The sequence below is a fragment of the Lampetra fluviatilis genome, chromosome 46, assembly GCF_964198595.1.
Source record: "Lampetra fluviatilis chromosome 46, kcLamFluv1.1, whole genome shotgun sequence".
Taxonomy (NCBI): domain Eukaryota; kingdom Metazoa; phylum Chordata; class Hyperoartia; order Petromyzontiformes; family Petromyzontidae; genus Lampetra; species Lampetra fluviatilis.
In genome coordinates this window covers 1184732-1207832 of record NC_136320.1, presented here as the reverse complement: position 1 = coordinate 1207832, position 23101 = coordinate 1184732, and the positions used below count along the sequence as shown (strand labels likewise).

The 23101-nt window shown below is 55.7% G+C and overlaps 1 protein-coding gene across 1 annotated transcript in view; it reads left to right on the top strand.

Annotated features, from left to right (window-relative positions):
• Window positions 1-22673, top strand: part of LOC144947635 (succinyl-CoA:3-ketoacid coenzyme A transferase 1, mitochondrial-like) — a 29277-nt gene extending 6604 nt beyond the window's left edge. Inside the window, exons 3-17 of the mRNA XM_078876852.1 lie at window positions 1867-1957; window positions 6749-6884; window positions 8043-8192; window positions 9292-9398; window positions 10096-10156; window positions 10517-10624; window positions 13002-13116; window positions 13949-14043; window positions 14594-14642; window positions 15816-15888; window positions 16268-16343; window positions 16984-17073; window positions 18164-18244; window positions 18689-18790; window positions 21395-22673. Of these exons, the coding sequence (XP_078732978.1) occupies window positions 1867-1957; window positions 6749-6884; window positions 8043-8192; window positions 9292-9398; window positions 10096-10156; window positions 10517-10624; window positions 13002-13116; window positions 13949-14043; window positions 14594-14642; window positions 15816-15888; window positions 16268-16343; window positions 16984-17073; window positions 18164-18244; window positions 18689-18790; window positions 21395-21430 (1370 nt within the window). The 3' untranslated portion in view covers window positions 21431-22673. The remainder of the gene's footprint in view (window positions 1-1866; window positions 1958-6748; window positions 6885-8042; window positions 8193-9291; window positions 9399-10095; window positions 10157-10516; window positions 10625-13001; window positions 13117-13948; window positions 14044-14593; window positions 14643-15815; window positions 15889-16267; window positions 16344-16983; window positions 17074-18163; window positions 18245-18688; window positions 18791-21394) is intronic.
• The last annotated feature ends 428 nt before the right edge of the window (window positions 22674-23101 follow it).

The following is a 23101-nucleotide window of genomic DNA, read 5'->3' as shown; positions in this document are numbered from 1 at the left end:
TCTAGTGCAGTTACAATGCCTGCACGCTCTGTGTGAGTCTATGGGTTTCCGTGTGGTGAGTCTATGGGTCTCTATGTGGTGAGTCTATGGGTCTATCGGTGTGTCTATACATCTATATGTGACTTTAGCATCTCTCTGTTAGTCTGAGTATCTGAAATGCGCTTGCAACCCGGGTAGCACCTCAACAACCACGTCAACAACTGCGCAGTCCGCGTTGTGTTGCATTGCTCTCCATGCGAGCCTACGGGGCGTTCTCCGGGTAAGCCTGCGGGTTTTTATGCGAGTTGCACGTGGGCCAAGTGGCGTAAGCGTTGCTTGACATTGGGCCCTGATATCACGGCATGGAGGGGCCTCCAGCCACGGTTCCTCGGTGCAATCGCCACGCCTGCGCCACTTCACAGCTAACGCCACCGCTCACCGCAAAACTCTCCAAACCACTCCCCACCCCGCCCGCCCGCCATGCCCCGCCCCCACCACCTCCTCACTTCCCCTACAGGCGACGTGTCCCCTCCACCCCCCCCCACTACAGCAGCAGCAGCACGTGCCACCCGAAACTCTCTCGGCGCGACGCAACGTGTTCCGCGGCACGTAGCGCGCGCCGCCGCCGCCACTGCGTGTCCCCGGTCGTGTCCTCGCGTGCACCCTCGAGCGTTTGCAGAGAGGCGGCGGCGGCGGGAAGGGGGCAAAGTGCGTCGAGAGCGCAGTGGCGCCCGCGCCTCCGCGCTCTCCCGGGCCGCATGGGGAAACATCGTCCCCAAGTCCGGTCGGCTTGGTGGCCGGACGAATATTCTTGTCGCTTTTTCCTACGGCGCGGGTATTTATAGAGCGCCGGCGGCCGAGCGAAAATGGAAACGGGGCGCGGAGGGGACGGCAGTGAGAGTGGAAGGCGCGCGCCTGCTAAGTTATTATTAATATTAGTTTACAATATCTCGAAATTGCCTGTGTTGTCTCATCCATAGATTCCACTTCCTGTCTCTCAGTGTAATTGCAGTCATCTCCCCCCCCCCCCCCCCGTATAACTGTTTCGGTAATTTTCACTTTTCGGTCCATTTTATTTGTCAGTGCACGTGTTTCTGAGTTACACTTTGTAGCACGAAATTTCTGAAATGGGGGGGGGGGCATGCTTGTGCCAGGCTAGGTGCATACTTTGATGCCTTCATGAGAAGTGTGGAAGGCTTGCTGGCAGGAGGCCATGGGACACACGTGTGACTGACTCTAGATGACTGGCAGATGCATCGCCTGTGCTCCCCACTGCACCACCATGTGCCACAAAGATCGCCCGTGTAGCCTGTAACAGACTCTTGGGGTAAGCGCTGTTAGCGAGTAGCACCTATAAAGGCCGGCACGGTACACGAGGTGGTTGGGTGGCCAGCACCACGCCCGGCCGTCTTTGTCTCCCCGGTGCTGATGTTTGCACATCGCACCAGGTACTCATTTGAGGCTGAGTCTACCGGGGGGAGGCCCATGAGCGGTTCAAACATTCACCGCTGCCATTGGTCGTGGGTAGGGATTGAACTCGAGTCTGTATGTAGCGCAGTGCGCTGACCACTACGCTGCTGCCCCTCCATGAGTGGGGTGTGGGGGGGGGCGGCATAGCATTGGAGAGCCACTGTCATGCCAGGTCATGTAACTACTGTATGTTGAACTTTTGCACCGTACGTAGCGAACCGTGCTAATCGGGAGTGCGGGGGAATGACAACACACTAAAGACGGGTCATGTGTCCTGTCCATGGCTGTGATGCCACCAGCTGTGATGCCACCAGCTGTGACACCACCAGCTGTCACGCAGGTGCCATCACGTGTGGTCCCACCCATGGCGTGCGTGCGTCTTAACGGGGCGTTTCTCTGCGTTTTTGACACCCACAGGCTTCGGCCTGTGCGGGATTCCCGAGAACCTGCTGGAGGCGCTCGTGCAGTCAGGCGTCAAGAACATCACTGCCGTCAGCAACAACGCCGGGTGAGCACGCACGGGTGCTGGTGTTGGTGGTGTTGGAGGTGATGGTGGTGGAGGTGGTGGAGGTGACACGGTTTCTAAGTTACACATCATGACCTCACAGGACCACAAAACTGGTTATCAATAATGCAAAAAATTAATCTAAAACTAATAAGCTTCATCTTCTTGGTTCTTTCGGTAAAGTCACGTAGAAGGGAAATAATAAAATAATCAAGTAAGATACAGCTATCGTGCTGTGACGGTTCCACCTGAAGACGGAAGCTTGTGTCGCCTCCGAAACGTCGTGAGAATTATTTTATTATGTTTTATTTTTATTATTTTATTATTTCCCTTCTACGTGACTTTACCGAAAGAACCAAGAAGATGATTCCGTGCCGTCACGAAAGCTTTAAATCGAAATATAATAAGCTTTAGTCTGGACTGCTGCGTTTTCAGTGACGGGTCTCCCAGCAGGCTGTGGGTGACTGGGTTAATCTGTCTCGCCGTGTGTGTGTGTGTGCGTACACGTGTGTCCATTTATTCAGTTCCAGGTATTTTAATTGAACCCTAATTTGGCTAATTAACCGATTCGCGCCAACGAGCTTGGGCCGATCGCATGCGTCTTGGCAGCCGATATCAAACGGAGCCTTGTGTAATTGTCTGCTTGAATGCTCTCTAAACGACGCAAATAATTAACGAGCTAAAGGACTCTCTCTCCGATGGTTGTAGTTAATGATGAAGCAAGTGGTGTGGGGGGGGTACCTCCTGTCCTTCCACTTGGTTCCGTGTCGGATCCCGTTACATTCTGTGTTTCCACAGAGAAATAACAACATTTGTTTCTGTCCGTCGGCAACCGATTGGCTTTCCAGAACCAACATCAAGCAGCGCGAGTTTAAGAAACCTTGGCCTCAACAACAGTTGGGCTTGTCAAACAAACGCAGCTGTATAAACCATGCCCCCCCCCCCATCCTGTTCGTCCCTTCAAAGCAACACCATAATAGAGGTGTTTTGGGTTAGATCGCGTAAATATAAATGTGTCGTTAAACCCGCCACCACCCGACGCAGCCAATTAGCGAGGGTTGTCACGTAAACAGAACATGCCAATTCGTTACAAATTGACACGTAGATTTACGCGATCTAACCCAAAAAACCTCGATTATGGGTAATATTGGCCGGGAAAGCCTTCGTGTTAAAGCAATACCGCGTACGCAAACTCATGTTGTGATGGCTTAAAGCACCATGGATATAAGAAAACATAAGTTCTGTTTGTATCCCATCATCCTGTTGGCTTGCCTTGATAAGGTACCCAATCTTTTTTACATGGAATACTCTTGTCAAGAACAGTCTGGTCGTCCAGCAGCGTTTGTTTTATAATCCTCGCTCTGCTGATGAGACCCAGAATGTCGAAACCGGTCCAGAGTTTTCTCTCTTAAAACGCTGCTGGATAACGCTGCTCCTGGAAAGCCACTACCGTAGGCCGATGGACTAAAACTTTTTGTTTTTTATTATTATTCGTACGTGGAGACACGGGACGGAGCTCTGCTTGTCTTCCGTGTCCGCTGCTTCGTCTGGTTTGAGGCGTTCACGGTTTGAATTTCGGCTCCGGGAGGAGACGCGCATCGGCTAATCAGCAGGAGGCGCATCGGCTAATCCTGCCGATTAGCTGATGCACTCGTTAAGACGCACCCGACAAATTGGCGACGACACGATGTGGCATGCGGCCGGGGGTCAATTATGAATTACCTCGGCGCCTTTCGCGATGCCTCGCAGCAGCATGACCCCCCCCCATCCCCTCTGCTCCCGCTCCCCCGACCTTGCCCTGAATGAGATAAGTTATTTGGTGACACTGCTGCTGACGCATTGGCAGTGGCGGTGCACAAGCGCAATTGGGCAACGTTCTTCGACACATCATGGGACCTCCTTTGCCAGTACCAAAATATACTAATAGGGTTTTCCCCCTTTTTTCTGGCAACAAAACTGACACCTTTTGCAAGGAATCATGTTAATGTTAACCACAATACTTGCAGTCAAATCCAAACAAAATACTCTGATAATTTATGCACTGTCCTTGAAACTGATTGGTCTACACCAGAGACAGCTTTCTTTAGAGCCTAGTCTCATATGGTGTTCGACCAGATGACGCCAAAAGGAGCACAGTTCAAAGACAACGCAGTTTCAAGGACAATGCATAAATTATCAGAGATTGTTTTTTGTTTGCATTTGACTGCAAGTATTGTGGTTAAACATTATTCCTTGCAAAAGGTGTCAGGTTTGTTGCCAGAAAAAAGGGGAAAACCCCTATTAGTTATTCGACACGTTCGTCAACAACAACAACAACAATGTGCGGCCTTAAAATTGGCGAGAGAAAACAAATCCATAACAGGCGACGTTTTGGGGCGATGGCACTCGCACATTGCACGCGATCTGCTTCGTGGCACACGATAGGAGCGCTGGTGATGTGCTACGAAGGGTAGGGATGTTCGGTGGGGTTCGTGTGATCTCCCCCCTACAGCCACTGGAATCGGCTGCGTCCCCTCCCCCACCCCCACCTTCCCCGCCCAAAATTGAATGGAAAATCGAATTCTCTTGAAAGTTTTGGCAAAAATGTTATTCGCCGCCGTCGCATCGTTCCCGCACTGTAAGGAAGTAACAGTGGCAAAGATTAGACGGAGGCTGTCGATTTATCAGCGCGTGCACGACCACTGGCCAACCGCAGCGTCCTTCATTTTTTTTATTGATTCCTTTCCGCTCGCGAATAAGTCCGGCATAAAGTTCGCTGCCGTGATCATCGACCTGCCGACGTATTATTGTCGACCGACTGCCCATTATGACGGCCACGATCCATCAACATCATCATCAGCCGTGATCGATCTACTGCCGGATCAATCACGGCTGACGATAACGATGACGGACGGGTTGACGATGCGAATCTGGATTACATCACTTGTGTAAATTGACAACAAAAAAATGGGGAATTTACGACGATGAACCAATCCATTTGGTTATTGCTTCCGGCTGCCGGGGGCACTTGGCAGCGGTGATTGGCAATAAAAGTAGACAAACTGGAGTTTGATATAGGCTCTGTTTACATTCATGTGTTTTTATTTTTGTGAACCCGAGTGTGACGACTTTGCCAACAGTGCCTCCGGTAGCAGTGCAATCCAGATAACCTCCCCGAGTGGGAGTTGGGCAAATCATTGACTACGCCGCTTGCAAGCAACCGCGCCAGCGTTGGGCTATGAGAAGCGGCCAAGTTTGCTTGTGGGGCGTTTAATCTCCTGGGCACTGCTCAGTTTTGAGTCGGGGATTAATTTCTCACGAGTTGTTTTCTGGAACGCTGAGTTTAGTCGACGGCCGGGCTGTTTTAGCTGAAATTGAGCGCTCGTTTAAATCTATCATCAACCGTCTGTCATCGTCATCGTCAGTCGTGATTGATCCAGCAGCAGATCGATCACGGCTGATGATGATGGATCGTGGCCGTCATAATGGCCAGTCGGTCGACAATAATAATATGTCGGCAGGCCGATGATCACGGCAGCTCACTTCATCGTGGACTTATTCGCGAGCGAAAAGGAATCGATTTGGATCTCAAGACTCCTGCTGTAGAGTTCGTAACGCGGCAATGTTTTTGTGTACGTACGTGTGTTCAACTTCTTTCGCACCGCGCCTAGCCAACCGTGCTACACGGCGGTGCGGTTTGCACGGGGGGGGGGGGGGGGGACACAGATGAGAGCCGGGGCGCCTGGAACCGGCACCGCCCACAGTTGCCCAAGCTCTGCCATCCTATTTTGGGATGTTTGGCACAATTTCATTGAGTGGTTTTTAGACATGTAGGAAGGAAACCAGAGTAGCCGGCGAAAACCCACGTGTGCGTGGTGAAGGGCGGAGGGGGGGTGGGGTGTAACGCTCACTCCCCGTCGTACGGATGTCAAATGAACCCACTTTCTGTACTGCCAGCGCCCGCCTGCCTGTAACCCGGCACCGTGGTCTTTGACCCAGTTGACGACGGCCTGTGGTTTTTCCAGTCGATTTTCGGTGTGTGGATGTCTCGCGCAGTTGCCCCCTCAGTCTACGCGGCTGGAGCTGTCGCACATGCAGGCGGACGCTGTTTGGTTGTTAGATGTTGCTGTGAGGGAAAGTTGTGGTGGTGGTGGTATTGGTGGGCAGCAGCTGCAGTCATGGTCGACTAAAATACGATGATTGCACTTGGCGCTGGTGAACAATGCGGATTTGTGAACCATTCGCAGTCTGCGTCTGCTACAAAGTGGACGTCAAAAATCCTGCAGAGTTAATCGTAAAACATTCGGCCAGCTTGCTTCCAAATTGACCACGCAAAAAAAATATGTTTAACTTGCAAATTACTAAATTGGGTAAAGGCGTGCAATAGCATCCACCCCCTTACTGCGAAACCACCGCGGCAGACTGAAACCCGCCTGTGAAAACGTCGCGATAAGAATGGGACGGCGCAAATACCAAACGTACTCGCGATGAGATTTTTGGCAAAACGCCTTCGCCAACTGGTTTCGTGCAACAGAATTAACATTACTAATAGGGTTTTTCCCCTTTTTTCTGGCAACAAAACTGACACCTTTTGCAAGGAATAATGTTTAACCACAATACTTGCAGTCAAATGCAAACAAAACACAATACTCTGATAATTTATGCATTGTCTTTGAAACTGATTGGTCCACACCAGAGACAGCTTTCTTTAGAGCCTAGTCTCATATGGTGTTCGACCAGATGACGCCAAAAGGCACAGAATTAACATTGTGCCCCCCCCCCCTCTCCCCCCCCCCCCCCGCCGCCCCCCTCCAGAGTGGATGGATTTGGGCTGGGGAAGCTGCTGAACACGCGGCAGATCAAGCGGATGGTGTCCTCGTACGTGGGCGAGAACGCCGAGTTTGAGCGCCAGTACCTGTCTGGAGAGCTGGAGGTGGAGCTCACCCCCCAGGTAACTCGCCGCCTCCACCCCTCCACCCCCCCACCCCCCCGCCAACCACCTACTCCCCCCTATCCAAGATCTAAAGTAAAAAAAAAACAAGGTGAGAGGTCGTGAGACTGGAAGAAGATAGGGGGGAGGGAGTGTGTGTGTGGGTGGGTCTTTGTCGGCCGTGCGTAGTGTTGGCCACTCGCCCCCTTGTGTGTCGTGCCGGCGTTCATAGGTGCTACTCACTAAAAGCACTTGCCACAACAGTCTGTTAAGGCTACACAGGGGATCTTTGTGTTTGTCTTTATGTGTAGTGGGGAGCGGTAGTGTAGTGGTTAGCGTGCTGCACTACGAACCCGGCAACCCGAGTTCGATTCCCGCTCATGGCCAACACCAGTGACAATTATTTGAACCGGTCCTGGGTCTCCCCTAGGTCGACTCAGCCTTAAATGAGTACCTGGTGTCATGCGTAAACATCGCCGCTGGGGAGACAAAGGCGGCCGTGCGTGGTGTTGGCCACCCACCCCCTCGTGTGCCGTGACGGCCTTCATAGGTGTGTCTCTCTAACAGCATTTGCCACAACAGTTTGTTAAGGCTACACGGGGGATCTTTGTCTTTAAATGTCTGTCTAGCCTGTGTGTCTCTGGGTTTCTTTCTCCACGTGTCTATCTTGTTGTCTTTCTCACTCTATATCTGTCTCTCTCTCTCTGTTTCCGAGTCTCCCGATCATCTCCCCTCCGTCTACTTTGTGGCTTTGCTGGTCAGGTACGGGGACTCTGAATTTGCAAACTCTTTGGAATTTACTGCGGATACTTTGTCGAGGATCTAAAACAGCGTGGATGAGAGGATATTTGTGTTGTTGGTGCGCCATAAGTAAGGCCGGAAGTGACCCTAGCAGAGAAGAAACCTGCACAAAGCGCAGAGGTATTTACTCCTTGGACCAACAGACTCCGAATTAGCACAGTTTGGCTACGTACGGTGCAAAAGAAGTTCAACGTAGGAACATTTCTCAGTCTGTTGAGACTGCTGGTGGCGGACTTGTACATCATACAACGGCATCGGTCCCGCTTTGTCAATCCACTGCTGGGCGGATGAAGGCCCTCTTCCCTCCCCCGTGTCGGTCGTGGGGGTTGTTTGACGCATTAAGAGGCTACACGGGGGACCTTTGTCTTTTGTGTCCAGGGCACGCTCGCGGAGCGAATCCGCGCCGGCGGCGCCGGCATCCCGGCGTTCTACACGGCCACGGGCTACGGCACGCTGCTCCACCAGGGCGGCGCGCCCATCAAGTACCGCGCCGACGGCACCGTCGCCATCGCCAGCGAGCCGCGCCCGGTACCGCGCCACACCACCGGCGCCAGCCGCAACACAAGTACCCGCACTAGCGCCAGCCTTAGCATTCACAACAGTGACGGCTGTAACACCAGTGCTGACACTAGCGCCAGCCTTAGCATTCACAACAGTGACAGCTGTAACATCAGTACTGACACTAGCGCCAGCCTTAGCATTCACAACAGTGACAGCTGTAACATCAGTACTGACACTAGCTCCAGCCGCAACACCAGTACTGACACTAGCGCCAGCCTTAGCATTCACAACAGTGACAGCTGTAACATCAGTACTGACACTAGCTCCAACTGCAACACCAGCAGCCGCACTAGCGCCAGCCTTAGCATTCACAACAGTGACGGCTGTAACACCAGTACTGACACTAGCGCCAGCCTTAGCATTCACAACAGTGACGGCTGTAACACCAGTACTGACACTAGCTCCAGCCGCAACACAAGTACCCACACTAGCTCCAGCGTTAACACCGGTACCACACAGGTGCCAGCCTGACCATTACACCGATGCTGCTACAGCACCTCGCGCCGCGTGTATCGGATGGAAGCGGCGATGAGAGATATGCGACCATTTAGTTAGCGTCGAAACGGATTAACCGTGCGGTGTGGGTAACGACGCGAATCCACCGTAAGCACAGCCAGCATCACGGTCAAGTGGCCCGCGGTTGCTCGGCAACGCGCGTGAAGTGCCTACCTCACTGTAAGTGGCCCCTCCCCCCTGGATACCCCCTAAGTGGCTGACCCAGCGGGTCATCGACACGCTCGCGTCAAACTACTCGAGTGGAATTAATTTTGCTGTCGTCACGAGAGGCACCGTTGGTTGAGTTGTGGGGGGGGGGGGAGTGGGTGGGGGACGATTGGGCACAAAACAACGGTGGAGGGAGCCAGGGAGGGAGCCAGGGAGGGAGGGAGGGAGACTTGGAGGCAGGAAGAGGAAAGGAATCCAGCCAGGCGGTGATCCGGCTCCACCAATAGTCGAGTGGTGGAATTGTCGTCGTTATTGTCGGCAGTGAAATGCGTGCGCGTGATCATTCGGTGATTTTTACTTCTCCCACCGAACTAAAGTTCTCACGTTCCCTCTCCGCGCGCAGGCTGCCCAGTTCAACGGAAGGAACTACATCCTGGAGAAATCGATCGTCGGCGACTACGCGCTGGTCAAGGCGTGGAAGGCCGACCGTGCTGGCAACCTTATCTTCCGGTCGGGCCCTCACACGCGCACGCATATACCTGACATACATAGACAATGATTCCCCGAATAGCCTTCAACAGACTGTTGGGGCAAGTGCTGTTAGCGAGCACCTATGAAGGCCGGAACGGGGGGGGGGGGTGGCAAGCACCACGCCCGACCGCCTAGTGGCGATGTTTACACACTGCACCAGGTACTCAGTTCAATTGAGCAAGGGGAGGCCCAGGACTGGTTGGCCTTGAGCAGGAGTCAAACCCGGGTCGCCGGGTTCGTGACGCAGCGCGCTGACCGTTACATTACCGCACGCACACGCGGACACACACACAACTGACATGCACACACGCACGCACAGACACCCAGGGATGGAGTGAATAGTTGGAAACTGCACTGCAGGGCTCTGATCAGGCTGTGTTTCTGGAAGGTGCCGCTACATTGGGATGTTTGGCCAAGAATTCCATGAGTAGTGAGAGTTTGGTTTGGTCTGGTCTGCGAGGAAACCGGAGAACCCTGATAAAACCTACTACGCTATTAAACGAGGGTGGGGAGGGTGGGGGGTTAAAACTGAAATCTGCACACAGATCGGTGACTAGACTGCCCGGCCTGTGTGGTCTCTGCTACGGGCGTAACGACGACGCGATCCGCGCGTGCATTTGCGAGTGTGTCATCACTTTTCTACGTGTTTACATTTTTCCATTCATTTGTGTTGCAGGAAGACGGCCAGAAACTTCAACCAGCCCATGTGCAAGGCTGCCAAGTGCACCATCGCCGAGGTGACGACCGCCCTCTACGGTTGTTGCGTCGTCGCGTTTCAATCGGGGGGGGGGGGGGGGGGAGGGGGATTGGTGGTGGCCGGGATGATTGAAGACCCGCGGTCGCACGCCGCTGTCCAGAAATGTGGCCAGATCGTCGCTTTGCCAAACCCAGAAATCTACTGCGGATGTATAGTCACCACGAGCAGCTCTGCATCCTTCCACTTGCCCCCGTTTTGACGGCCTCGTCGCGAGCGACGGCCTTGGCGTGGGGGGGGGGGGTTCCGTTCCCGAGCTGCTGCTGTGTGAACCTCTGGGGCTGTGCCCCCCACTCACCTCACCCCCCCCCCCCCCCCCCCCCCCACTGTGGGCGGTCACCAGGTGGAGGAGATCGTCGACGTGGGATCCTTTGTCCCCGAGGACGTCCACATTCCCGGCATCTTCGTCAAGCGCGTCATCAAGGGAAAATCGTACCAGAAGAGGATTGAGGTGCCCCCCCTAACACCACCTCATCCCCCACACCGCCCCCCCCCCACACCAACACTACCTCATCCCCCACACCGCCCCCCCCCACACCAACACCACCTTATCCCCGCACCGCCCCCCCCCCCCACCAACACCACTTCATCCCCCGCACCGCCCCCCCCCCACCAACACCACCTCATCCCCCGCACCGCCCCCCCCCCACCAACACCACCTCATCCCCCGCACCGCCCCCCCCCCACCAACACCACTTCATCCCCCGCACTGCCCCCCCCCCCCCACCAACACCACTTCATCCCCCGCACCGCCCCCCCCCCCACCAACACCACCTCATCCCACCGCACTGCCCACCCCTCACCAACACCACCTCACCCCCAACATGTTCACCACAGCTGCTGTCTGTGGTTAATGCGGGCTTGAGTCCTTTAAAAAGGTGTCTGTTTGGTGTTTGAACATCTGACCACCATTGCCAGAAAGATTAAACCCTATTCTTATTTTTTCATACTTAGTATAGTTTATAATATTCTTTCAGGAGCCCTCCCCCAACTCAAGCAAAAGCCCCCCCCCCTCCTCCCCTCCTCCCCACCGATATATGCGGGGCATTTCTCTGCCCATGGTAATTCGAGAACAGAATATACAAGTAGCGGGATCCTTTGCACAACCACGCAGAGACGGGGTGGTGGGGACGGGCGCGCGGGTTGCCTTGTGCGCGCATTTCCCAAACTCGTCAATTGCTTAACGGTGAAGTAAAACTCCCCCGGCGATTGGCACGGCCTGTGTCGGTCCCCCGCTTGACGGAAGCCTCCCACACGCCGTGCCGGCTGTGGGGGCGGGGGGGGGGTGGGTTGCGTTTGACCGTACTTCACCACGCTGGTCGGTTGCGGGTTTGGTGAAATGGAATCGATTTTCTTCCTCCGGTTGGCGTTGAGGCAACGGTTGGCGCTCGCCCTCCTGTTCACAGCCCCGCAGAGCGAGTGGTGGAAACTTCACGTTGCTATGGCGGGGGCGAGTCTGTTCGAATGACATCCCCCCACGGTTGATTTCACCGCAAAGTGGTAGAGTACGAATTTTCAGAATCAGAATGTTTATTTAGACTGCAGGAGGAATCCGATGAGCTATGAAGTTCTTTATGTCGCATTTTTCCAGTAGGGGCACGGGTCAGAAAGTCACAATAATAAACAATACTAACAATTCTAGGAGTGCAAAGTATAGGAATGGTAAGCGAATCGCTAAAAATAAATACGTAAAATAGATAAAGTATATAAGTTCAAATTGCATAAGGTACACCACCAATTCCCAAGCTTGGGCAAGCCAGCAAAACAACAGCAAGAACAGTCCCAGACCACACCACGACAACAACACACACACACACTCCCTCAATAAAATTGCACATTTAACATTGAACAATCGCTGCACGGGGTAAGGGTGATTAGATACAAAATGACATTTGCAAATGCAGTTGTATCGACCCTGGAGGGATGATGGGGCTAAGTCAATGCCCCACCCCGACGAGGATTTGAACTCTCGACTTCCGGTCGCGAGGAGCCCGCCCGCTCTACCGCTACGGCAGCCCGGCCAGGGCCGGTTCGGATATAGTCGGACATCGCTTGCCACCGACGTGGAGCCGTGACCTAGAATGCAACTCGGGTGGCTAGGTTCAGAGTTCGGCGTGCTGACCTCTGCACCACAACGCTCCACCGCATGGCTGCTCCGGGTTGCCCGGCTAATCCGTGGTGGCCGTCAGCGCGGTGGCCCTGACGAACGATTCGGGGGAAGGACGTTGCAAAGAAATGCTACCGGGCTAAATTTAAAGTTTTCCACGTGCGTGACTGCTCTTTGGAGGGTAATGGTGGGCAGGGCTTCTGTTTGCCTCATTGCTATATTTACATTTGAGGGGGCAGGCAGGCAGGCAGGCGTGAAGCGCCGCCCCACTTGAGACAAAAATTGTAAATCTTCTTTCGCCGCGACTGTGCTGCTGCTGGCGAAAAAATCCAGCGGGAACCCGGGCGCAGCGGCGTGTTGGGGAACGGCCCGCAGAAGCGGATATTGTTGAGCCACTTCTAAAATGTATTTTTTCTTTTAGTGACCGGCCCACAAAGTAGTCAAACCGATATTATAACTACTCAGAGATGGAATTTAGCGATGGATTTTTTTGTTTGTTTGTTTAGTGCGTGCAGTCGTTGGTGACCAGACCAGCGACTCGCTACGCACGGGAACCCGGCTTCTAATCACAATTGAGTCTCCGCGAGTCCGTGGCCTCCGCGTGAATCTTTGGGTCTCTGGATCTCGGTGCGAGTCCATTGGTGACTGACCGGGCTGACACCACCTGCTACGTTGATCCCCTGCCCCCCCGCTCTCTCCCCGGCCCCCCCCCCCCACACAGCGGCTGACCCTGCGGAAAAAAGGGGAGGATTCTCCCCGCCCCACCAAGGAAGCCGACATCATCCGCGAGCGAATCATCCGTCGTGCCGCACTGGAGTTTGAGGACGGCATGTACGGTATCCTCACCGCGCCAGGCTAGGTTGCCCGACCCACGAGAGTAATGAATGAATGTGAGTGACCTTCTTTCTCACTGTGCGTAGCCAACCATGCTAATCGGAGGTGCGGGGGGAAGGACAACAAACTTAACACAGAAAGCAGTTTTGAAGATTTCCTGCAAAAATGCCGTTGGCTTCAGTGTACAGCTGAGCTGCGATCCGATTAATTATCTGTGTTTCGATCAATTACCCCCACCGATTATCGGTTCGATTGCTCGGCGAGGAATTGGGTAACGCGGAAATACCTGGCGGGGGGGGGGGGGGGAATCGGTGTCACCTCCGTCCCCACGTGTGTGTGCCCTTGGACGGGGATTGGTGACGTCATCTGCGTCGTCGGCCGTGTCTCGCTGGGCCTGGGTCCCCTTGGGGGGGGGGGGGGGGGTTTCTCACCTTCAGAGGGGTGATCGCGTGGGGGAAGATGTTAGGGAGGCCACACACTTTTAAAGGGGGCTGAGCGGGCTGAGCGGGCTCGCTCAGCCGCTGGGCCAAGCCGGTCAGGATCGGTTCAGAAATTGGGATACCACTCGCCACCGATATTGAGAATGCAACTCGGGTTGCTGCGACGGGTTTCAGATATCCGCCACCGACGTTTGGCGATCACAATCGGCAATCGAATTCGGTGGGGGGGGGGGGGTGGAGTGGGTGGGGTGGGGGGGCCGCCGGTGTTTGTGGCGGTTCCGTTACTCGGCGCGGGCGGTTTTTTTTGCGTTCCGCGTGAAATCGTCGCGTGGCGTGGGAGCGAGCGTTGATGGGCCTTGACGACGGTGGCGCCGCCCGCCCTGCTGCCGCCCAGCCAACCTGGGGATCGGCATCCCCATGCTCGCCAGCAACTACATCCCCGCCAACATCACGGTCAACTTGCAGAGCGAGAATGGCGTGCTGGGACTTGTGAGCACCGCACGCGCGTGCTCGCGCCTTCACACATGCTCGCACACACACTGTCTCGTACACTCGCTCGCACGCACGCTCACACGCTCGCACGCTCACACGCACGCTCACACACGCACGCTCACGCCAACCTAGAGGAGGCCCAGGACCGGCTCAGATAATCGTCACTGGTGTCGGTGGCCGTGAGCGAGAATCGAACTCTGCACGCTAGCCCACCGCTCGCCACACTTTAGACGCACACACTCGCACAACAACAGTCGTTCGCCACCGAGTGGCGGTGACGTCGCCACGGCGCTTGTGCCATGCTTGGTGCCGTTTGAGGCCACGTGATGGCAACCATATCGGGCAGTGTTCTTCCTTGCAAGGCCCGTGGGCCACTGGAGGCCCCTGGAGGCCATTAGTTGCGGCCCCTGAACATTGGTTACAGAACCTCCGATTAGCACGGCTGGCTACGTACGGTGCCAAAGACGTTCAACGTACACGCACGTACAGAACTTGCCGCGGGTGTAGGGAGAGAGGGTGTTGATGTTGTCGCCGTTGTCCGGTGCAGGGCCCGTACCCGCTGGAGGGGGAGCAGGACCCTGACCTCATCAATGCAGGTACGACACCCTCAGCCAAGCCGCACACGCACATTGCTAGAGACAAGTCAGACGAACGGTGACCACGCGTGCGTTCTCTGACTCCCGTATATGGAGGGCGATCGCGAGCACCTGCCCTTGCCATCTGGAGAAGGAGGACCTGGAAATGCGGTGGCAACGCGTGCGATGCCGTCGCGGTGGAGGGACGGGGGAACGGAGCCGCTGGGTTCGGTTGGGTTTTCAAAAATGGTTCTGGCCTCGTGATGTGGGCAGTGGGCGGGGCTACTGGAGTAGTGGGCGGAGCTGCCAGAACAATGGGCGGAGTTAACTGAACGATGGGTAAATAGTGGGTGGGGCTACCTGATAAATGGGCGAGGCCGCTTGGGTAGTGGGTGGGACTACCAATTCCAAGACCCACCATTCGTCCACGAAGTGGCGGTGACGTCATCACAGCGCCTGTGCCAGGCCTGGTGCACTTTGAGGCCACGTGAAATGTCGAAGGCTCGCTGACAGGAGGTCACTGGACAGACCCAGCAGGTGCCATGGGTTGGCTGACTGGGGTATGCACCACCAGCTGTACCCAGTGCCGGATTATCCTAGTAGCAAAAGTAGCTTCAAATGCTACGGGCCCCGCACTTTCAAGGGCCCCGCGCTAAATGCTTTCAAGCTATCAATTCCGGTTCAGTGATTCTGCACTTGCTCTATTACCATAGTACTACACCGCCTTCAACTTTTATGAACGACTGGGTGTTTAAGGTTAGCGATTTGTCGTATTATCTGGCTGTAAAGCAAATGACAAAATACAATAACTTTACTGTTCAAGTGAACAATTTGTATTTTAATATTTACATGTTTTTATTATTTCGGGCCCCTTTATAACATATGCTACAGGCCTCGCACTAGCTTAATCCGGCACTGGCTGTACCCTCTCCAGTGCTAACGAGTGGGGGTGCAGCTGGAACTACCTGAGCAGTGGGCAGGACCAAGTGTTGGCGAGTGAGAATCTCTATTCGGTTGTGTTTTGCTGTTGCTCCGATTGCTATTTTCTTCATTGCCGTACTTTATTTCGATGTCGTATCGCTCGCTGTTGCCGGTGGGACACTCCCTGCTCTCTGGAGCTCTCTCCCACCTCGGTGCAACGGCGCCGTGACCTTGACCTTGACCCTGCGGTGTGTGTGTGTCGCGGTTCCCCAGGCAAGGAGACGGTGACTGTCATCCCCGGGTCGTCCTACTTCTCCAGCGACGAGTCCTTCGCCATGATCCGCGGGTCAGTTCTCGTGGAACGTGCCGCGCCCCCCACCTACTACTACCACCCCTCCAAGTTGTGTGGTGGGGGGGGGGGGTTAAATGAAGTCACGTGACAAAATAGGGGGGGGGGGATGCAGGGGACATTGCTTGGGACGATGTCGGCAGATGTTAAGTAGAGGGGAGAAATCAAAAATCCGTTTATTCTGCGTGGAGAAACGGTTTAGTTTAACAGTATAAACCACGCGCACGCCGCTCCCGCCTTTTAATAGGTGCTCGCGAACAGCACTCGCCCCCCCCTCCTGCCCCCAATACCCCTTGCGAAAGGCTAAGCAGGGTCAAGGGGAGGAGCCCTTGTGTGCTGTGCGGGGCGTTGACATGCCGGCGTGTGCGGACCGCAGGGGCCACGTGAACCTCACGATGCTGGGCGCCATGCAGGTGTCGCGGTACGGTGACCTGGCAAACTGGATGATTCCGGTAGGAGCTGGAGCTGTGCCGCCTTGCATCAACGCACGCACGCACACACACACAAGCAGGAGCAGCCACTTCATTAGGGGGAGAGTAGGGAGGGTTGCGCATCTGTCCGACGCGCTGTTTGGCCGTGCCGCAAGGCGTCGCTCGCCTAGACGCCCGACACGCCGCTCCACAACCCAGGCAGCTTCATTCGGTTTTGAGAAATGAAGGAAGTTGCCAAGCGCTGTTGGGGGACTGGCTGCGAGGGATGGGCTCTGCCTCTCTGCTTGGCTTTGTTCGGGGGTTACGAAAATAAATGTACGATGCTACGTGTGGCTTGCGTCAAGGGTGGGGGAAGTTTTGCCTTTGTCTGTACGAGTGTGGGAACGTTAGCGGAGCGGTTAGCGCACTGCACTCTGAACCCGGCGACCCGAGTTTGATTCCCGCTCGTGGCCAATACCAGTGACGATTATCTGAACTGGTCCTGGGCCTCCCTTGACTCGATGTGTAAACATCGCCACTAGGGAGACAAAGGTGGCTGGGCATAGAGCTGGCCACCCCCACCCCATTGTGTGCCATGCCGGCCTTCATAAGTGGCACTCTCTAACGGCACTTGCCCCAACAGTATGTGAAGGCTATATGGGTGGTCTTTGTATTTGTGCAGGGTAAAATGGTGAAGGGCATGGGTGGTGCTATGGATCTGGTGGCCAGCGCTGGCACAAAGGTGGTCATCACGATGGAACACAACGCCAAGGTAGGGCCACCCTATGTCATTCAACACACAGATAATCACACATTCACAGGTGCGCACACACACACGCATGAGCACACACACACGAGAACGCACACGCACGCGCACATACGCACACACACACACACACACGCGCGTGCGCCGTACGTATGCCCCGTGTAAATCCGAGCTGTGTGCCCGGCACAAGGTGTTATCACTGGGCCTTTCATTCGGAAACTCCATAAAAACACACAAGCAGCATCATTATCCTCCTCCACCTCCACGGTGGTGGGGGGGGCAGGGTGGGGCGGGGTGGGGGGGCAGGGTGGGGCGGGGTGGGGGGGCAGGGTGGGGCGGGGTGGGGGGGCAGGGTGGGGCGGGGTGGGGGGGCAGGGTGGGGCGGGGTGGGGGGGGGGGAAGACGGGGGCGGTGGGGGGGGGCGGTGGCAGGGGTGGCCGTGTTGCTCAGGAAGTCCTTGGAAGTTGTGTGCCGATATCCTGGGAACCGCAAAAGCTGCTCCGCGTCGCCACGAGTCGCCCACCAGCCGTAGTCCCTCCCCCCCCCCCCCCCCCTCGATGCCGGGCACTCGTTCTCCGTGGCGTGACGCAGCACGGCGTGACGGTGCTGGTTCTGCCGCTCCACCCGTTCCGCCTGCCTTGCGGGTGATGTTGTACACGGCGATCGATGGCCTTTTGTTCCAGCGAGCGGCATATTGGCACGCGCCCTGCAAATGACTTGGACGAAAAGAGTCGGCCCTGGTCGGTCAACAGCCGTTTTGGGGTGCGGGGCGACAAAGCCCGTTGGTAAAGACCTCTGCAATGGACCGTGCGTTGTCCGGTCCGCTGGGGGCCAGGCCATTGGCCGGCGAGTGTAGAAGTTGGCCCGTCGTGCGGCCCGCCACCCGCTCGCCTGCTCGTTTGTGAGCGGCCTCGATCGTAAGCACAGCCGCTTGTTTGCTATCGAGGCTTTGTGTGTTTGTGTGCGTGGCGTGTCCACTGAATTATTGACCGGTGAGCCGCTCGAGCAATGGAGGCCGGTCTCAAGTTATGACAAACGGCTGAATGGGTCTGGCAAGCCTGTTAAGGCGACACGGGGGATCTTTTATTCTTTGCAGGGTGGTGGTTTCAAGATCCTGGAGGAGTGCAAGTTGCCCCTGACTGGCAAGAACTGCGTGGACCGCATCATCACGGAGAAGGTGACCACCGCATGTACCTGTGACGTGTGACGGCGTACGGTAATTAGTGATGAGGTGTAGTGATGAGTGATGATGCACTGGTGACGCGTAATGACGTTTGTGTGACGGACGTGTGACGGAGGTTTGTGCTGCGTGGGGGACGCCCCGTTGGGTGTCCGTTTGGCTGTCGCTGCGAGCGAGTCTGGTTGTGCATCTATCCACGTGGCCTCAACGTGCACCTAGCCTGCCACACGCGACATGGTGACGTCACCGCCACTTATGGTTGTTGTAGGTGCATCTGTGAGTCGAGGCCCAGAATGCCCTCGAGTCTCCACCGCATCCCGGAAGCTAAGCATCTCGTGCTCGGATGTGCTCCTGGTGCAGCAGCAACACACCTCTTGTTGTCGTCATTGTTGTGCTGCCCCTCTTCACGATGCGACGCTGTTCCTGCTGCGGCTGCCCCAGGCGGTGTTTGACGTGGACAAGGACCAGGGCCTGACTCTGACCGAGGTGTGGAATGGCTTCTCCGTCGAGGACATCAAGGCCTGCACTGGCAGCGGCTTCCAGGTCAGTTGCCCTCCCCCAACCCCGTCCCTCTCCCACCCCCCCACCCCTGCCTACGGCCACGCGACGAGGTCATCCGTGTAAATATATGTCGCTGGACGGGAGGTCACGGGGCGTAGTTCTGGAGCAGTACCGACTGTAGGTCGCCGTGAGACGTTGGGCGTCAGATAGCGGCTTTCCCAACGGGGAACAAGCGGGTGACTCGCGTTGATACCCCGCTCGTTTTGGGGTTGGATCCGATTTGTGTGAGCCTGCGTGTGTGCGTGCGTGCGTGTTTTGTACGGCGCCTTGTGAGCTATGGGTGAAAAGCGCTTCAGAAGTGTACACTCTTATTTTTATACACTCTACGATTAACGTGGCCGGTTTTCTGTCGGGCGAGTTCCAAATGGCAACACGAAGTTTCTATTACGGTTTCGGATGGAGACATCGTACCCCCCTCCCCCCACGCCACCCCCTCCCCCCACGTTACAGACGGACACAGCTAATACACGAACGCTTTCAACCTTAGTTGGACAGCGTTCATGAAATGCTCACTGGTGTGGCCCGACTTGGCTGCCGCAATTGCATTCCTGTTGAGTCACCCACTACCAGACAAAAACAACCACCAAAGACAAAGATCCCCTGTATAGCCTTAACAGCCTGTTGGGGCAAGTGCTGTTTAGCAAGCACCTATGAAGGCCGGACACGCCTTTGTCTCCCTAGTGGCGATGTTTACACACCGCACCAGGTACTAATTTGAAGCCGAGTCGACCTAGGGGAGGCCCAGGACCGGTTCAGATAATCATCACTGGTGTTGGCCGTGAGCGGGACTCGAACACGGGTTGCCGGGTTCGCACCGCGGCGCGCTAACCGCTACACCACCGCTCCCCATCACCACGACTCGCTTGTGCAGCTACACGACAGCAGAGGCATCAGTGCCAGATTACACCGGTAGAGGAGTTCCATTAATCACCCCCCCACCCACCTCTCCCTATCTCCACCATCCCTGAAAAGAAACCCCGGCGCTCGGATTTGAACGCAACGTTGGGCTCACCTCCCCAGCTGCCTGTTGACTTGGCAGGCGGGCGTCGTCGCTCGTCACGATAGCATTGTGTAACGTCCATGTAACGTCGCGTAACAGAAGCAGCGGTGGCAGCCATTTACACGAGACACGCGACACGTGTCACCCCGAGGATTGTTCCTGGCGGTCACGGATAAAAAGGATGCTTTCTCGTAGCGTTGCGGTGTGCTTTGGCGGAGCGGTGGGTGGGAGCGGTGGGTGGAAGCGGTGGGTGGGAGCAGTGGGTGGGAGAAGCGGGGGCTGTGGTTGATCAGCAGCATTCGGTTGGGCACAATTACTAAAACTTTTCATTAAAATGTTAGCAGGTAAGGCCCACTGAGCTATGTAACTCTTATTCAGAAGCGACCTGGCTATCACAAACGATAGCTCAACGAAGGGGGCTTTTCACGTGGAAATGTACAGCAGCCAAATACTCTAAATGCATGTTGATTCTAAATGTGGAGGGAAAAACCGGAGGACCCGGAGACAAATCCACGCGACCACAGGGAGAGAGACACGCAAACTCCCAATATACAGCAGGCGTCAGGGTCGGGATTGAACCCACAACCTCCTGTATACCAGGCGAGGTAGGTCACATCTTGTCGCCCTGGCACCCGACGTTTCACGCCGTGACTCGGAGACCATCTTCAGGATCCGATTTTGCAGAAAGCTGGCTCGGCCCACCGCGATAGCGAAACGTCTTTGGACATCGTGTTCAGCGGCGCGTGGCACGACCCGTAGACACCGTCGAGCAGGGGGCGGTTCCCGAGGCGTCGTAGGGGGGGCGTGAGTGGTTGCCTTTGCCTGAACTTGCACAAACGATTGATTTCCAGGTTACGTTTTAGTTTTACAGGTAGGAACAACAGTTCCACACTGCCCGCCAGGGATTATTTGTCTGTCTGTCTGTCGTGCACAGCCACGCCCTCGATTTGTATTTCATAGAGCGCTTCGGGCGGGCTCAGCACCACGTGACGCGCCGCCCCACGCAGCTTGCGCCGCGTGACACTGATCGCACGAATGCGCTGTCCAACCAAGTTCCTACCTGCCCACTGCGAAGGAACGTGTTTGTTCCTAGAGGGCGCCAGAGTGAAGGGGATGTTGTTCAACGTCGGTGCAAAGAAGCTCGTGGCGCGGACACCCGTGGTGCCGTTGTGCCCAACGCGTCTCAAAAACTTTGGCGGCGCGCCATGTCGATGCAACGGGATTGTCCGATTGGCCACTTTATTTTTGCACTTTAATGACTCGGATTTGAACGACCGTGAATATTGAGTTTGGAAGCGGCCGGGGCAGCGGTGCTCCTACGATGTTCCTGTGGAGTCGGCCAAACGTCCAGCCAATATAGGAACGCAGAGCGTCGGGCAATTGTTGGCACCGCTTTCTGGCCGACCCTCCACCGCCTGACGTAACCCAACGTCGGGTGGTGGAGGGCTCTCGTATACGATCGATCCGACCAGACGGTTACGTGGCCTCGTGCAAAAAAAAATGAACAAAAAACAACAACTCCGCATCGTCGTCATTGCGTCGGGTGGTTCGGTTGCTAACGGACGTCGTCCCCTCCCCTTGCACAGGTTTCTCCGGACCTGAAGCCCATGCAGCAGGTGTGAGGAGCCATGAGGAGCCACACGCAGCCGCCCACGCGGCACATCAAACCGGGGTCGCGGTCATGGACGCAGCGTTACCATAGACCTACCCCACAACCCCCCTCCCAAAAAAACTGCAGAGTCGGCGGAGGGGGCGTGGGGTAGGTGCTTTTCCATGAGCCAGTTACAGGGGGGGTGCATCACCTTTTTTTATGGTAAAACTTTTAATCACACGCCGCGGTGTGCCACGCCGGTGTGCTCCGAAACCCCGCTGCCACGCTCGATCGTGTGGCTTCGGCTCGCACGCCGGCATTCCTGTCAAAGCAGCAGCGGCGAGCAGTCAGGTTGCCACCCATCCTTTGGTTTTCCCAGGATCCTCTTCTGCCCGCGGCAGCTGTCCCGTGGGGGGAAATCTGTCCCGAAGTCTTCCGATGTATGTTGACCGTGTCCCTGGTGTTTTGTCTGTGGTGCCTACGACCGGCACACCGCCGGTTGTTCGGGATTCCTCTCTGCTGGGCACCGAGAGAGGATCATCAGTCTTCTTACCGTCCGTGTGTTTTTTTGTGCGTATTATTCGGAGGTGGCAGCCGCTGTATCCGCGCGAGCGCTTTCTCTCAATGTGAATTACCGCTCAAGGTGTTACGCTTTTATACTGCTGTAGGCGGTCGTGTCGTACACACGCGCACACACACACGCACGCACAAGCCCGTATATGTAGAAATCGGGTGCACTAACCACCCTGTGAAGTGAAACCGAGATCGTATTGCAGGATATATTATGCAAAATGTAACGGCGGGATATCGATTTTAGTAATAACTGCTCGGCGTTCCGCCAGTTTCTCCGCTCGCCGAGAGCACATTTTCGCGTCCGCCCGCGAAATCTCGCGGCTGCCGGTGGTGGTGGACGTCCGACTTATTAATAATACTACTCTTTTAATCAAAGTAGTGAGCAATATCACCCTCCCCCCACTCGTGGCGCAGCATTTATCATAGTTTGGCACGCGCCGCGTGGCTCATGCAGCAGCCGCTGCTCCGTGTCGCGTTGGGTGCACGGTTTAGTTGTGACGTCACACGTCAACCCACCCCCCCGTTGTACATTTACACACGCGACATGACTCTGGAGATGACCCCCCGCCCCCTTCCACCCATAAAAGCACCATCTGTACAGCAAGCCACCAAATCCACTCCTTTGGAGCGGGGGCATCCACCCCCCGCACCCCACCATTTTTTGTGCAAAGTTGTAACCGTAAATAAACATATCGATAGGATTTTGCTGTATCAGTGCCGCTTGATTTTTTCGTGTTACGGTGTAAAGTCTGTGTGGTTTACACGACAAAGACTAAGGTCCCCTGTGTAGCCTGCGCAGGCTGTTGGACCAAGTGCTGTTGGCCAGCACCCTGTGAAGGCCGGCAGGGCACAGGAGGGGCAGATGTTTGCACACCACCACCAGTTACACATTTGAAATATTCGCCACTTATTGGGCACGAGCGGGAATTGAACTGTGGCTGCCTGGGATTTGTCGCGCGGCATGTTATATCGCCACCACTCCCCACGCACAAAAATATTTCCCACCCCCCCCCCCCCCCGTGCAGCCTTGCCACAGGCCGTGTTGTAGAGAGCATCGGCAGCTGTAAAGGCCGGCATGGCGCACGAGGGGGTGGTGTAGCCAGCAACCCTCCCCACACACGGACGCCCC